This window comes from Vanellus vanellus, assembly GCF_965231255.1.
Source record: "Vanellus vanellus genome assembly, chromosome: 2".
Classification (NCBI taxonomy): Eukaryota; Metazoa; Chordata; class Aves; order Charadriiformes; family Charadriidae; genus Vanellus; species Vanellus vanellus.
Window position 1 is genome coordinate 152,699,786 of NC_138906.1, and position 15,434 is coordinate 152,715,219.

Genomic DNA, 15,434 nt, shown 5'->3' on the forward strand with positions numbered 1-15,434 from the left:
CCAATTACTGTTAAATATTTAAAATGTGGTTCTAGTCCAAAAAGGAAGTCTATAAAACTGGCACGTTCTTTTGCAAAAGATATACTCTTTAATGTATTTAAAGTCATACCTGTTTAATTAGTTAGAAAGTTGCCTGACTCCTCCTTCTGAGTTAATCAGGCCTCAGTCCTGTAAGATGCTGAGCACTTCAGTTCCTATTTTCTCTAATTAATCTTGAAGGCACTAAGCATCTCCAGATTTTTTAAAACTACAGTTAGTTAATCAGTTCAAAATGTCAAAATTAAGGAAGAAAAAAAATTTCAGAAAGTGACCTCATGTGTGTCTCTTGAAAAAAAGTATGTGCTTGCACTTTTGTAAATGAGGATAGGCTTTGGTTTGTACAGCCTTTTGCTGCTACTACTGATTTTCAATTAAAATAACATATCTCCTGTTCACAGCTAAGGTTTCAGCTGACACCTGGGAGACTGAATGTTTATTTCTTTGTAAATACTGCAAATTTAACGTGAAAATACTGCAAAATAACATGTCATTCAACAGTGCCAGATTTATAGAAAGCTTGCCTTTAGAGTAGAACCATATTTGAAAATTCACCATGCAGACTGGAGAAACAGATTTAAGTCAGTTATCAGAAATACGGAAACAATTTTGAAAACACACAAACAGCACAGACAGCACAAACTTCACTCTTGCACTAGTAAAAAGTAACAGAAAAGGAGTACACTCACAGATAGAAAACTTGTTGCTGTTGTCTTTCCCTGGAAACAATTTAAATCCTCTAGATTTAAAATCTATGGCCTTTTTCACTAGTTAAAAAAAAAACAAACAAACAAAAACACGTATCAGGCAATACAGTCTAAAATACTTCATTTCATTTGACAAATTTTATCATGGAAGTATATACAAATTAGAGTACCAGCTACCTAACAAGCTCATATTGTTTACCTTTGGTGGGAAAAAATTTACAAAACAAGTATCAAGACCAATTTGTGCACCTGACAATGGAAAGAAATAAGATTTGTAACTTAATTTTTCTCCCACATAACCAAGAAAAAAATTATATCCAAAAGTGTTTATTTCCACGCACCATATAGTGTGTAAAACATTGTCACACATTTATGGAACCTGGAAAATGAAAAGAATTATAGATATGTTTCTCTAAAACAGTTGAACAGTTGAATCCTAGACAGTGTTTCTTCTGTACTAAGAAACAGTACAAGAGTAGTGCTTATCCCCCACTCCCTCCATTAAAAAAAAAAAAAAAAAAAGCACAGAATATTATCACATCTGCCAACTGAAAAGTCAGCAATCTTTTAAGTAAAGATAATATGGCATTTTTAAATAGTTGATTTTTGGTGAAATTTTAATTCAATTATTCTTCCCAGTGATAGAGAATTAAAAAGGAAAAAAAGAGACATGTTATTGAGAGCACACTGAAATTCAGTATATATGCTCAGATCTGAATTCCATAAGCATCCAAGCAATACAGGACATCTATTAATCCAAATATATTCTGAAAAGGTTTAATCAGCAATAGAAACGTCAACATATTTTTTGTCAACATATTTTGCTTGTTACTTCAGAATTTAAAATTTACATTAAAAGTCAGTGTCACACTTGGAAAAAAGATAAAACAGAGGCAACAGCTAAAAAATTACAATGTTTTAGTAGACAAAAAGTCCTTCTAAAAGTAACACACTGGAATCTAAAAGTAACACACTGGAATACATTCTCCATATCTATAGGCACGCAGACTACTTCCCTGTTCCAAGAGTATCTCCACTAGTTGTGTTCAAAATCTACCTTAGTTATGTTCCTAGCTTTAGTAGGAAAGAATAATTTTTATTCAGGAAATATTGAAATTTTATTATCTGTGTTTACATTACACAGACAAAACAGCAATATTTTGATCATAGAAAAAAACACTGCATTATTAAATTAAGCATACCTGGCTAATTTTCTGTTTTAACCACAGAGATTTAGATACAAAAAAATGAAATACAGTCTACTGTTCTGCTGTTGGTTCTGCAGCTGGTCCTTTTTCTAAGTTGAAGATTGTTATTTGCAAAGTGTAATATGGAAGGTAGTTGACTCCCACCTCACCCCTAAGCCCACTGCTCAACTATTTCTGAAAAAGAAACATTATTTTGGGCTGGCTTTGTGATAAAGGCATTTAGTCCAGGCAAATCATGTGGCCACAACATATTTTTGAAACAAAACAACTAATAAAAATAGAGTAAATCCAAAACGTAAAAGATATCAAAAGGTAAGAGAATAAAGCAAAAAGAGCACAAGAAATTTTTCTTAGTCATTAAACTAAGTGCATGCCCCTTTTCTCCAATACACTTTGCCTACATAAAACCTACATAAACCCTACATAAAAAAGGACCTTCTAAAAAAAAAATAAAAATTAACCGTATATTGATTTTAGGTACATTATACTCAAGTGACTTTATAGATTACATATGTGTAAAAACTACATGGAAAACATGTTGTATGTTGGCTACAAGCAAATACTGCTGATGAAGACAGCAGAGACTAAACAAACTAGGTCTAAAAGAAGCTAACCCAAGAAGATAGACAGTACATCAGCAAAGAATTTTTCAGCACCTGTTATCTTCTTATACAAAATCAATGAATAGACAAAGAAAACCTTACATGAGGTATAAATACCAAAGTAGCAAAATAGTATCAATGTTATTAAATAAAAGTAAACATTACCACGCACAATAGGAGAACAAGATTCGGGAAAAAATAGCATACTAATAAGAAAGACAATTTATAGGATAGATACAGGACGTGATGACAAATATTTCTACACTTCTCATGGAAGAAACCATATTTTCTTCTAAATCCACAGAGGCTTTTATCTCAAGAGGTAAAATGTAAATTTCCTTGTGTATCATCATAATGTAATCTATAAACATTGCTAATGGTTCTGGGAATATATTATTTGCAGGACCATAACGTATCTGTTGCCACAAAATACTGTATTTTTAAAGTATTTTTAATCCTTAATATCAGAAGCTTGCCACCCTCTCTTCTCCCCCCCCCCCGCTAATTAATCAAAGTCCACAAGTAGTTCTATCCTCAGGAGAAGTCACAGACCCAAGAACTGAACCTTCACACAGTAGAGCCATACTGGAATAACAGTAATACTCTCTCATCATTGTGTGAGATTTCTAAGATGCTATTTCTACATAAATATGATTGTAGGAGTATTGCTGTAAGCTTCTTTTGGCCTTCTCTGAGCATCAGTGTAAAATAACTCCTCATGAGTCAGAAGCTAGGCCTAGCTATTCTTCCGACACCTATGTAAAATGAGGGTGGGCTTGAACACATGACCTCAGGTACAGAGTTTAAGCACATGCTTTAGGGAGATGTTTGTCCTTTCAGAAATCATCATAACAACACATTAAAGAGCAAAGACTGGTTGGAGTTTTTTGTTTGTTTCTACACATCCTCAGACACCTGAATGGCATATACATAGTTTATGTACACAAGAAGCAGAGGTCACAAGCTCTAAGGTGGAACTGAAAATAGTTACAAGAGTGTCTTGGTGAACATATTATTTAAAACAGGCAGAGATTTTTATAACTATTTGCGTCACTTTGCCAAAGCTATTAAATACTACTAGGAAAGCAAGCAACTCAAGATCTCTGTAGTCTTTACACTACAAGAGAAGAATTTTACTTTTAACTGTATGTTGATTTATTGAACAGTATTTTCTGAATACACTATGAAGGAGTAGTTACAGAAATGTATTTAGTCCAAACATGCCATTAATGAACTATGTGTCAGGCTGCATATGCATGTACACACATAAAAACAACCCCACCATCACCAAAAAATCCCATAACCAAACCAAAATACAAACATTCTTTAATACTTGGTAAACTAGGCATCATTTTGCACAGGCCAATGTGGAAACCATTGAGCAAAATGGTAACTGTTCAAAAACAGTTTTAGCATCCTGAGAGCTACATGAGACATAAATTTCAAGATGGAAAATTTTCTTCTACAATATGGAAGCATTGGGGTGTACAGCCATGTAAAGCATACCTATTTAAAACATTGAGAACCCACAGATTAATGTCTTTATTTTAGTTATTCAACAACATTTATGTAAAGATATTGTCCAGCTTGTCTTTTCTAAGTTCTGTAAACTTTTAAACCAAGTATAAAGTACATTTGAAATGCTGTCGACAAAACACCACTATTCTAGGCAAAACAGGCACTCAAGTTGCATTACTACGAGTAACTATGCAGAGTATTAACCATGGAAAATTTGTCTCCTTCTGACCTTATATATTTCTTTCCTTGAGTGTAGCTCAATGCAGTTCAAACACTGAAACAACCCCTCCCCTCTCCTGAACCGTTCTTACACTATATTCGCTACTATTCAGCTAATGGAGATGGAGAACAATATCATAGTATCAAAGCCATTATTTCATGATTGCACATACAGCCCTCTTTAAATGACATCTGCAGAAATATTATGTGAAAAAAGGCAGTAGATTGTTTATTTGACTGTACCAAAATACTTATATTGCATATACATACATGCCCATATAACATGTTTTAAAAAATATGTAATATGTCTGGAAATATGCTTTTTGTGCCTCCTTGTAATCTCTGTATTCTGTTTCTCATCTTTGATATTTATTTAAAGTCAGCTGCAAAGGATTCTGCTTTATAATGCCTGAAACAAAAATAACAAAAATAAACAAAAATAACAAAAATAAACAAAAATAACAAAAATAAATTCTGGGGTGAAAGTCTTTAAGACTACATTCTCTCAAGATTTTTTTTCTTCACAAGACCTAGGGAGAAAAGCGAGTCTTTCCTTTGAATATACACTCTCAAAATTCTTCCCACCACGCTACTATTATTTAGAAAATAGAAATCAATACCATTTGTTTTCTTTGCATTGGGTCTAAATGTTAGGGAACACAAACTGACATTAAAAACACTTGTAGATTCAGAATTACATGATCTTCTGCAATAAGTATATTTGCTGGGTTTATGTTATCCTAGAAATAACGAGTAATTAACTGATTAACAGCTTTCTGAAGAGACAGAAGACATTCATGTGGAATACAGGGTAGAACTGATTCTGACTAGTGCAGAACCAATAATTCACTGATTGTTCAAGAACTTCAATATCTGATGGCAGATCTTACTTGCAGAAGCTGCTATTTCTAATGACAGAAACAGGAATCTGGTATACTCTAGACTTCTGACATTTGGTGCTCATGTGCAGATATGCCAAATAAATCATGCATGATACTTCCAGCTCATCTTGGGCATAGATCTAATTCACTGTATTTCCCCTAGAAGTTGATCTACATGCACAGCACATCCATGGCCTGAATGCGTTGACCTTACTACCCATGTAAAGGTCAATTCCATTTATTTTGCATACACTTCATGTTCACTACACGTGATGCAACTAATCATCCAGAATTTCCAAACTCTGACAACACAAGTGCTAGATATACAGATATCTTGGGGATCACCACTTCAAGGGATTGTACAAATGGAGGGGGAGAGGCAGGGCAAGGGGAGGGAAGATATAGAAACCTATTTAGTTTTTAGGTGATGGCACTTTAGGCTATAGAAATTTACATTAAAAATGTCTAAAACTAACAATTATCCAAAATAACTTAACTGTGACCCAATACACCGACTGATGTAGCACTATCTTCTAGAGCCTTTCTGCACCTTGAAACTTGGCATTAGAGGACATGAATTTTCACCAGATTTTGTAGTACAGCATCAACAGAGTAGGTTAATGATTCCTTAAATATGAAGGACAGTTCAGAAGATGAACAATCAGACTATGAATTGGTGAACCATCCACTTTTGATATTCCATTTTTTGCTTTTTGCATGAACTGATCTTGGTGTCTCTCTTTTTCTATTCTCCTCACCTCTGCTGCTTTCAACCCTGAAGTGCACCAGTTAAAGCAGATTGTATAGATTTATACCTCAAATTACTGCAGCTACTGCATTACTGTACTAAATTACTGCACTGTATTACTAATTACTGAACTAACATACTGCATTAGTACAACATGTAATAAATGTTTTTTTCTTGATCCTACAATACTTTAAACATGATGTAGTGATGACAAATAAATTGAATGACTAAAATAGTGAAAATGACTTTTTGACTCCCTGCTAAAAGTAGAGATGTTTAAACAAAGTTACTGCTTATTATGATCTATTAAATAGATAAAATTAGACTTTTTAGTTCCTTTCAGGTATCTTAGTTTCACTGACAAGAGGCTCTATTTTAGTGTTACCATACAGTCAAAAAATTGCATTCATAATGGAAGAAAATGAAAATGAGGATGAATGTAAAATTCTCTCCATAAAATGAAATTTTCTGATAGTTCAATGAACATAATTGTATACTTTAATGAAACATGCTATAGGCATATGATTCTAACCTAATGTGTTCATTTAACTTTTATATTAAAATTTAATGTATTTTGATTTTATTTTAATATGATGCATTTCCATTTTAATTGTGCAATTTCTCACGTTCATTTTTTATTGAGAGATGAAAACCTATGACAATTTTCAGAGACCACTATGATATAAGCTATATATCATTTAATATGCATTTGAAATTTTCTAGTTGGGTTCTATCCCAGTTAAAAATACACTGATGAGATACTGAATGAAAAAAAAAAAAACAAACAACTGCTTTTCTCTCATCGGAAATGTATTATTAGCATGGAGCAGAACTGGAAGTTTAAGTGTTACTGCGTTATATTATTTGTGAACAAAATTATATGTGGGATCCTCCCACTTTACAATATTTTCACTAAATTTTATAAAAATATTGTACTTCCTTATGTATGTCCCTATTAATATAAAGAACAACTTTGCAAAATAAAGTAATGCAATAATGAGCCAAACTATGTAAAATCAGTCAGAAAATGTATTGATAAAAGAAAATTATTTGTATACAGGTTACAGGTATATATATATAGGTTATTCCATATATCGGTACTGAATTAAGAAGGATGAGGAAATATAGTTAGTTTACACGGGTGGTCTTTAAAATGGTTCAAATTACAGGTTTTCTACTGTATTCTGCACCATATGTATCTCAAATTTCTCCAATTTAGAAAAATAATTAGTTAAAAGAAAGCAAGTATATTTAATATGTATATTTTTAAGTAATTTGTAATTACACTAATGATAAATAGTTTTTTATATCGTACCTACAATGTATTTCATTTATACCAACAAATTGTGGTCAAAATAAAAAACCTGAATCACTGAGGAAAAATAATGACAAAACAAGTCAGAAAACAAGTATCAATTACAGAAGTAAACATGTATAATACAATGAAGAGCACTTAAGAACTGAAGGAACTGCAAGAAAAATATATAGAAAGAACAGGATAGGAGAATAAAATTGACAGGCAAGTATAAGGAACAATAATTCAATTAAAACATTAACACAACTCATTTCTTGAAATCAGTATGACTGATTTTCTTTTTCCATTTCTTCCTTTCAATCATGCTCGACTTGACTATTGGATGAAAACTGATCTGTCCTATGACTTTGAAGTGGGACGATGCCAAGAACCGTACATCATTATTATCAATTTTTATTTAATAAAAATCTTTAAATTAAGGAACCATGGATTATAGTGTTCGTCCACCAAACAGAACATATCAATATGACTCACTAGTAAACAGATATTTTGAAGTATTTAGTATGTTTAGTATTATGAAATGTTTAGTATTATGAAATACTAAACAAACATAGTTCAGTGATTAAATGCTTGAGTGCTAAATTATATCTGTGTTATGCTAATAAACATTTCTTGGAACTTTTTAACCAATTCTAAAAAATAACTTTTAAAAATGGACAAATCTTATATACAAATCTTCTTATATAAATATGAATATATTTTCTAAAAAATCCTTAAAGCATTTATATCAATTAATCCCAAAGCAGTGCTGTATTTTTAACTGAATCTTCCAAAAAAAAAATATCAAGATAATTAAATTACTTTCTCTTAAATCCTTTTTTTTTCAGAAGTTTCCTTACATGAGAGATTATTATTTTGAGATTATGACATTATGAGATTTCTCACAACAAATCATAACCTTTAAATAAATCTTCTTGCTTCCTACCATCATAAATTCTCCTGTAACACAGAGCAAAAACAAATGCTGGTTTAATGGGAAACACCCAGTAGCAAGTTTCTTTCTCCCTGATTCATTTTTCCTGCATATTACTAAGATACTACATAAAGTCAGATATCAAAAAGCATAAAGTAAGGTATGATTGATAAGTGTTCTTAAAGAATGAAGGGGAAAGGATAGAGAAATGATAAAGGTTTTATAAGAAAGAAAAGAGAATGGAGATATCAGTAAAATGAACAAGATTTTGATAATAAACAGGTAAATAAAATCATCAAAATATATACCTATATTTTAATCCTCAAACTGAGCAGATATGGTTAAAAAATTGCAAATGCTTGATGACATTTCTGCTCTTTAGAAGGAGAATAGAAGTTCAGAGTAGTGAAATGTGTTGGAATATAAAGTTCTCTTGAAAATAAATAGGATTTAAGATCCTAAGGAAAGCATTGAGTTACTTCTTGAACTGCTACATGATGACTAGTGTCATCCATTAAGATTTCCTGATACTATTTGAGTTTGAGTTCAAGAAGCAATTTATTTCCTCCCATCTTTATATCTCTGTTTCAGAATGATTTTTTACTCTCTATTTCATTTATGAATTATGAAATGATTCTAACTGTACCAGTGGTCCTGTTACATTGCTTGCACCTTAGACTTATTTGTGTCTGCCTTACAGATGTCCTACTTTATAAATTCCTTTGGGATTAATATTTTCTTAGAATGCAGGACTTCTTAATAGCATACTAAAATCGATTGAGTCTTAAAAATAATTTCAGTCTTTTCCTCTTCGTGACTTTCTTGGTGTATATAGCTTTTTTGTCTGTGTGACTTTCTTGGTGCATATAGTTATGTACCTGACAATACTCTAAATACTCTTTGCAAATATTCAGTTCATTGGAAAAAAATGACAGTACTTTATTTCTTCATATTTCAATATAAGAAATTAAACCACTCTTCAATTGCCTCCACTGATCATGATTGCTGAATAAAAAGATACAGCCAAACTTTATGCCTCTTCCTTGAAACACGAAAAAAGGATGGCTACTCTAAGTTGTTTATACTGAGTTCGCTTTCTATGGTAGGAGTTAGTTCTTATTTATTTCTGTGGTGGAAGTCCAGGTTCATTACAATGTAGAGCAAAACTCCAGTGACTTGACTTAATTTTCAGTCCACTTCGGACTCTTTCAGCAGAATTAAGGAGTCTTTAAAAAAAATTTACACTCACTTTTTAAAATCATTTAAACTCATTTTGTCATCCTTTTAAAAACCCCAGAAGTGTAATATCATGTCAGCAAAAGTGAGAATCAGACTTGATTATGTTTGGCACTGATAAATCAAGGATTCTTCTCAATTATATGAAAGAATAGAAACCTCTGCTGTATCATCATCAGCTTTCACATTTATTTTATCCTCTCTTTGCTTCTGTCTTAAGGTTTGTTTAGAAATCCTTGTACTCCTTGTTCTCTATTACCACTGAAACCAGAAATAAGATTTGCATTATTCTCAGGGTTATTTAATTAGGATGCATGTGTACTTCCATATTAAAATGAACATGAATAGAATAAAATAGAAAGACTAGACAAGACTAGACTACACTAGACTAGACTAGACTAGAGGAGAATAGAATAGAATAGAGCAGAATAGAATAGAATAGAATAGAATAGAATAGAATAGAATAGAATAGAATAGAACAGAACAGAACAGAACAGAATAGTTCAGTTGGAAGGGACCTACAACGATCATCTAGTCCAACCGTCTGACCACTTCAGGGCTGACCAAAAGTCAAAGCATATTATTAAGGGCACTGTCCAGATGCCTCTTAGCATTTTGACATATGCCTCTAGGCACATCTTTAGACAGTATAAGCATGCTATAAAAGCACTCACAAGAAAACATTCTAAAATATCTCTCATGACGTTTGCATATACTGAAACAAAAATTCTACAGCCTTAAGAAAGAAAAGATGCAGTTAATATGAACTATAAAAAAAAAAACAAACAATAGTACTAATAGCATTAAACTCTGAATTTTAGGTATATGAAACATAGATAGCAGAAAAGACCAAAAATTATTTTTTTACTAATGTAGTTATGATCAAGATAACTACTTAAATAATTAAAAAGAAACGAAACATGGGAGAAAAAATCACATTTAATTTCCTTCCTGATTTCACATCTGAAGAACACAGATCATACTAGAAACTGTGATTATATTATCCACATGAATTGCTACTGAATGCTCAGCATTTGAAGCTTCTAGATTTAACTGAATTAAGGTGGTTAGGGGACCCAAAAAATGCTGTGTTTCTCTTCCAGCTATCATATTTAAATATATTTTTCATTAGCCTATTAAGCTGCATCTTGAAAGTAAGCTCTTCACCCTCTATCTACTCCCTCCTACCAGAAGGCTTCATCGCTCCTCTCCCTGACGTATCTATTTATATATTATATACTCATTTGTCTTTACTTAAGCTCTCCACATACTGGCATTCACTTCCTGATATATTTATCATTTTACCCTGTCTTACATTTTCTTTTGTAAGGTGGGGTGATCAGAACAATGTAACACTATTATAGTTCTTTTATTCATCTGATTCAGTCTGAATTCTTTTTGATGAAGGAACTATAATCATGAACATTATTCCTCATGAGATCTCACTGTTGCCTTATAAAATGATACTTGTATTTCCCTACCTCAAATGGGAGCATTTCACCAAATGCATCTAGGGTTCCTTTTTGCCCTCTTAAATAGTCAGAACACAGAGTCACCTCCTCTTCTGTGATTTCCAAATAATAAGCCTACAGAAAAAATTCTTCAGCCAGCTGTTGACACAACCTACAATTGTTGTTGAAGTCCAGATTCTCAGTGCGGTAGAATGATTTATACCTAGCAGTTTAATTTTAGATAGATAGAGACTTCTATATGTCTCTATACATCTCTTTTATACATACACTACAAAAAATATCAGTTTAGGAAACAAAACAATATTGTTATTGTTTACTCATTCTGAAAGATCTTAGTCACAGAACAATCCTTAAGAAGCCAACAGTACAACTCTTATTCTATAGTTATCATTGTGCATCAATGTTAATGTATCATAAACCAGCACTATGCTGATCTCGCAACATTCTCAAAAAAGCCTACAGCAAAGACTACCTGCATAGTACATTTTTACCATTTTAAATATACACATATATGACATTGTAAGTTTTGGTAAATTCTATTTAGTATATTAAATTTTACCTTTTCAAGTATTAATTTATTTGCATAGATTTGGGAGCATAATTCTTAAAATATGATCAAAAGCACAGGAAAAAATATATTTCTAAAGTAAAATATAATTTTTAATATCTATTAAATAGAGAAGGAATTAAAGAAGGAATTTACATAAAATTTGTTAAGTAACTTTTATATATAGTTCCACAGTAATTTAATATGCAGAGCAAGACAAGTAGTTTTTATCATAGAATCATAGAATAGTTCAGGTTGGAAACGACCTTGAAGATCATTGAGTTCCAAGCCCCCTGCTATAGACAAGGACACCTCCCACTAGACCAGGTTGCCCAAGGCCACGTCCAGCCTGACCTTGAACACCTCCAGGGATGGGGCCTCAACAACCTCTCTGGGCAACCTCTTCCAGTGCCTTACCACCCTCAAAGTGAAAAACTTCTTCCTAATGTTCAATATGAATCTCCCCTCTTCCAGTTTAAAGCCATTCCACCTCGTCCTATCGCTACATGCCCTAGTAAAAAGTCCTTCCCCAGCTCTCCTGTAGGCCCCCTTTAGGTACTGGAAGGCCACAATAAGATATCCCTGGAGCATTCTCTTCTCCAGGCTGAACAGCCCCAACTCTTTCTGCCTCTCCTCCTAGGAGAGGTGCTCCAGCTATCGGATCATCCTCGTGGCTCTCCTCTGGACACGCTCCAGCAGGTCCATGTCCTTCTTCTGTTGGGGACTCCAGAGCAGTACTCCAGGTGGGGTCTCACGCAAGTGGAGCAGAGGGTCAGAGTCCCCTCCTTTGGCCTGCTGGCCGCACTTCTTTTGATGCAGCCCAGGATATGGTTGGCCTTCTGGGCTGTGACTGCACACTGCTGACTCATGTTGAGCTTCTTGTCAATCAGCACCCCCAGGTCCTTCTCCTCAGAGCTGCTCTCCAGACATTCCCCGCCCAGCCTGTATTTGTGCTCAGGATTGCCCCAACCCAGATGTAAGACCTTGCACTTGTCCTTGTTGAACTGCATGAGGTTGGCTTGGGCCCACCTCTCCAGCCTGTTCAGGTCCCTCTGGATGGCATCCCTCCCCTCCAGCATGTCTACCTCGCCAAACAGCTTGGTGTCATCAGCAAACTTGCTGAGGGTGCACTCAACCCCACTGTCCATGTCGCTGACAAAGATCCTTATCCTTATCCTTTTGTGCATATTTCATTGTCAAAGAGAGGCTAAAATACTTCCATAGGAACCTACAGGAAATTTCATAGAAACACCTGTGGAATATCTCCCCATAATGGAAATTTCTTCAAGTCAATTAACAATAGTCTCACATTCACAAACATTCCTTCAAACTATGTCTGTGTCTTTGTAATGAGGAATCTTTTATGGAAGACCATTACAAGCTACTTAGTGAAGATCAATATGATATGTTTTCATGGCTGTTATAAGTATACTATAAATATTGGTGTTTGCCAAGAAAAAATGTTAATTCTTTTTTTCTTAGTATATGAATATTCACTTTCATAGCATACACATGTATGCTATGCTATGTGTATGACACAGTAAAAAATATTTAAAAGATTTTGTATAAAGAATGCTAGCAAAATCAAGACTTTAAATGTAGCATGAGGAAATAAACTGCACACCAAACTATGTATGTGTTTTCTTCTCCAGTAAGGCCTCTACAAGATTGCTTTCATCTGTATGTGGGCTGTGGTACCTTTTAGTAGTTGTGCTACTACTTTATTATGCAAAAAACAAGCACCACAGCATTATTTTGGGGGTTGAACGAGATGATCTCCAGAGGTCCCTTCCAACCCTGACCATTCTGTGATTATTTTAGCAGTATATTGGCCTCTAACTTTTTCATATTTTTTTTCACATAATTTAAGGTTTAGCACTTTAATATGACAAAGTAATTCAGAAGTATGTGCCTTACCTATACCTTATAGAAAAAGATAAGTCCAAGAAGAAAAGAACAGTGAGTAAACAGCGGAGAGGACATTGTAGTGTTATGATTACAAACAGGAGATGGAAGAAACTGTACGTGTACCACCATTACTGCCAAATTTAACTGTCAAATTAGTACACACTCACATCTTTAAATTAGACAAGATTATTACGGGCCCTCGGATACTCCCTCATAACTGAAAATAAGCCTGCTTTTTTTTTTTTTTTAACTTGACGAAAAACATTCTGAAGTGAATACATAGAGACACACCTGGTACAAACAAAACTCTATTGATTTATACCAGTTAATAACCACGAAAATAATTCAAATTTGTACTGAACTTAATACAAATGAAACATAAATAGCTGTTCCATTATTTCTGTTTCATATGCAAACCAAATACAGTGCTTGTTTTTCAGTTATCCTACTCAAATTGCGTGTTTTAAAATTCTGTAGAACTGCAACTCTACTGTTTCAATAGGTTTTAGTAAATGAAGCTACAATAACTTATACTATGTGATTATCTGATCCAAAAGGACAACAGATTCCAAACTAAAGTAATCTTTACAAAATATGAACCATATAATGAGACTTCTACAAATTGCTTGTGCTATAAAAGATGTTCCTCCTTTGTATATTTGTGTTTATAAATTCTTCATGCACAATGGAATAACATGAAACAATGGATTAGTGCACAATAAAAATTTCTTAGCCTTGTGTTTCAGATATCATCATTTGCCTTTTAACACAATAAATAATGCTTTGTTTATACTCCAGAAGTTGTTCACTATTAGTACTTTAGCATGTGGATTAAATCTTCCAAATATAGGAGGATTTTAAAATCTTCATATAGGAAGATTAAAAATCTTCATAAAAATCAAATCTCTAGCTTTACTACTTTAATACTTGCAACTGAATTCCCTAGTGTTCTAAACTTTGTTTCATTCATTGATTTCATGTTTGATAGAATAAAAACGTACAGATGTTCTAAAAAGCCAAAATTTTGCTGAAGATCTAAGCAGAAAGATGATTACAACTGCATCACCGATTAGTTCAGAACAAAGCAGCTATTTATAAAGTACATTCTTATGCTATAGTTGATTATAACTAAACATATGCAGAACAGATTAATACGTTAATCTCAATTCTCTAAACTTTCATTAGATCTCACTTACACTAGGCTTGATAGTAAAATATAATGATGTAAGCTATAAAGTAGTATCAAAAGAAAAATTCTTATCTTTCCCTTTTGTCTTTTTATTAATCAAATTAATTTAAGTTACTATGACAATATTATTATTAATTTCATTTTTTCCATCTGGCTGCCCCACTAGAACTCAGTTTTAAGCAGATTTAATCCCTTTCCCATTTGGTTCAATTATATTTCCTGAATGAATGGCTGATCTTCCTGTTTTAATTTATACAAAACACTTTTCCGTAACTACATGGGCACAAATAAAATAATATCCAATACCTCTATGAGTAACAACTGCAAGTTCTTTAGTTCTTTCTATTTGTTCAGCATTTCTTGGTCGTCTTCTTGTGCTTTGTAAATTTGCTCGATGTAGAGAGAGTGCTTCCTTGGAAGTGGCCGACTCCAGAATTGATTTTCTTATATTCATAGCGTGCACTTGTTGCTCTTCAGCAGGTTGTCTATAGGTGGTCACTGCACTGGATACAGCAACATCAGCAGATGTGCTAGCAACAGTAAGAGCACCAGTAGTGGCCGCAATACGCTCCTCTAACTCACCAGTGGAGGCAGTTTTGATCAAAGTGGAAGAACCTGTGGGACACACAGTAGCACTGGATGCTAACTTTTTCTTTTGAATTGTGTTTTCCTGATCAACCTAAGAGATTAAATTTCCCTCTGTTTAACATTGTAAAGACAACTGACATGAAAAGAGGAAAGTCAATAACCTTTATTTAAAAAGTTGAAGTAATCAGAACATTTTTTAATGCTAGTGAGCATTTTGTAATTATAGTGATATTACATCTTTAGTTTTAAATGTCGTCAAAAACTTATAGTATAAACTTTTGTACTAGTCAGAATGACAGTACATAGGTTCCACCCCTGTAGATGCAGTTCTGAAATCAGCATGGCTA

The 15,434-nt window shown here is 33.3% G+C and overlaps 1 protein-coding gene across 3 annotated transcripts in view; it reads right to left on the bottom strand.

Moving 5' to 3' along the window:
* Positions 1-15,434, bottom strand: part of CSMD3 (CUB and Sushi multiple domains 3) — a gene marked incomplete at both ends in the record, with an annotated part of 716,885 nt that overhangs the window by 426,856 nt on the left and 274,595 nt on the right. Inside the window, 2 exons of one of the 3 annotated variants that reach the window (XM_082479074.1) lie at positions 726-803; positions 14,806-15,114. The exons of 1 other annotated variant lie outside the window; for it this stretch is intronic. In XM_082479074.1, the coding sequence (XP_082335200.1) occupies positions 726-803; positions 14,806-15,114 (387 nt within the window). The remainder of the gene's footprint in view (positions 1-725; positions 804-14,805; positions 15,115-15,434) is intronic. One more of the 3 variants, XM_082479075.1, reaches the window with a different exon arrangement.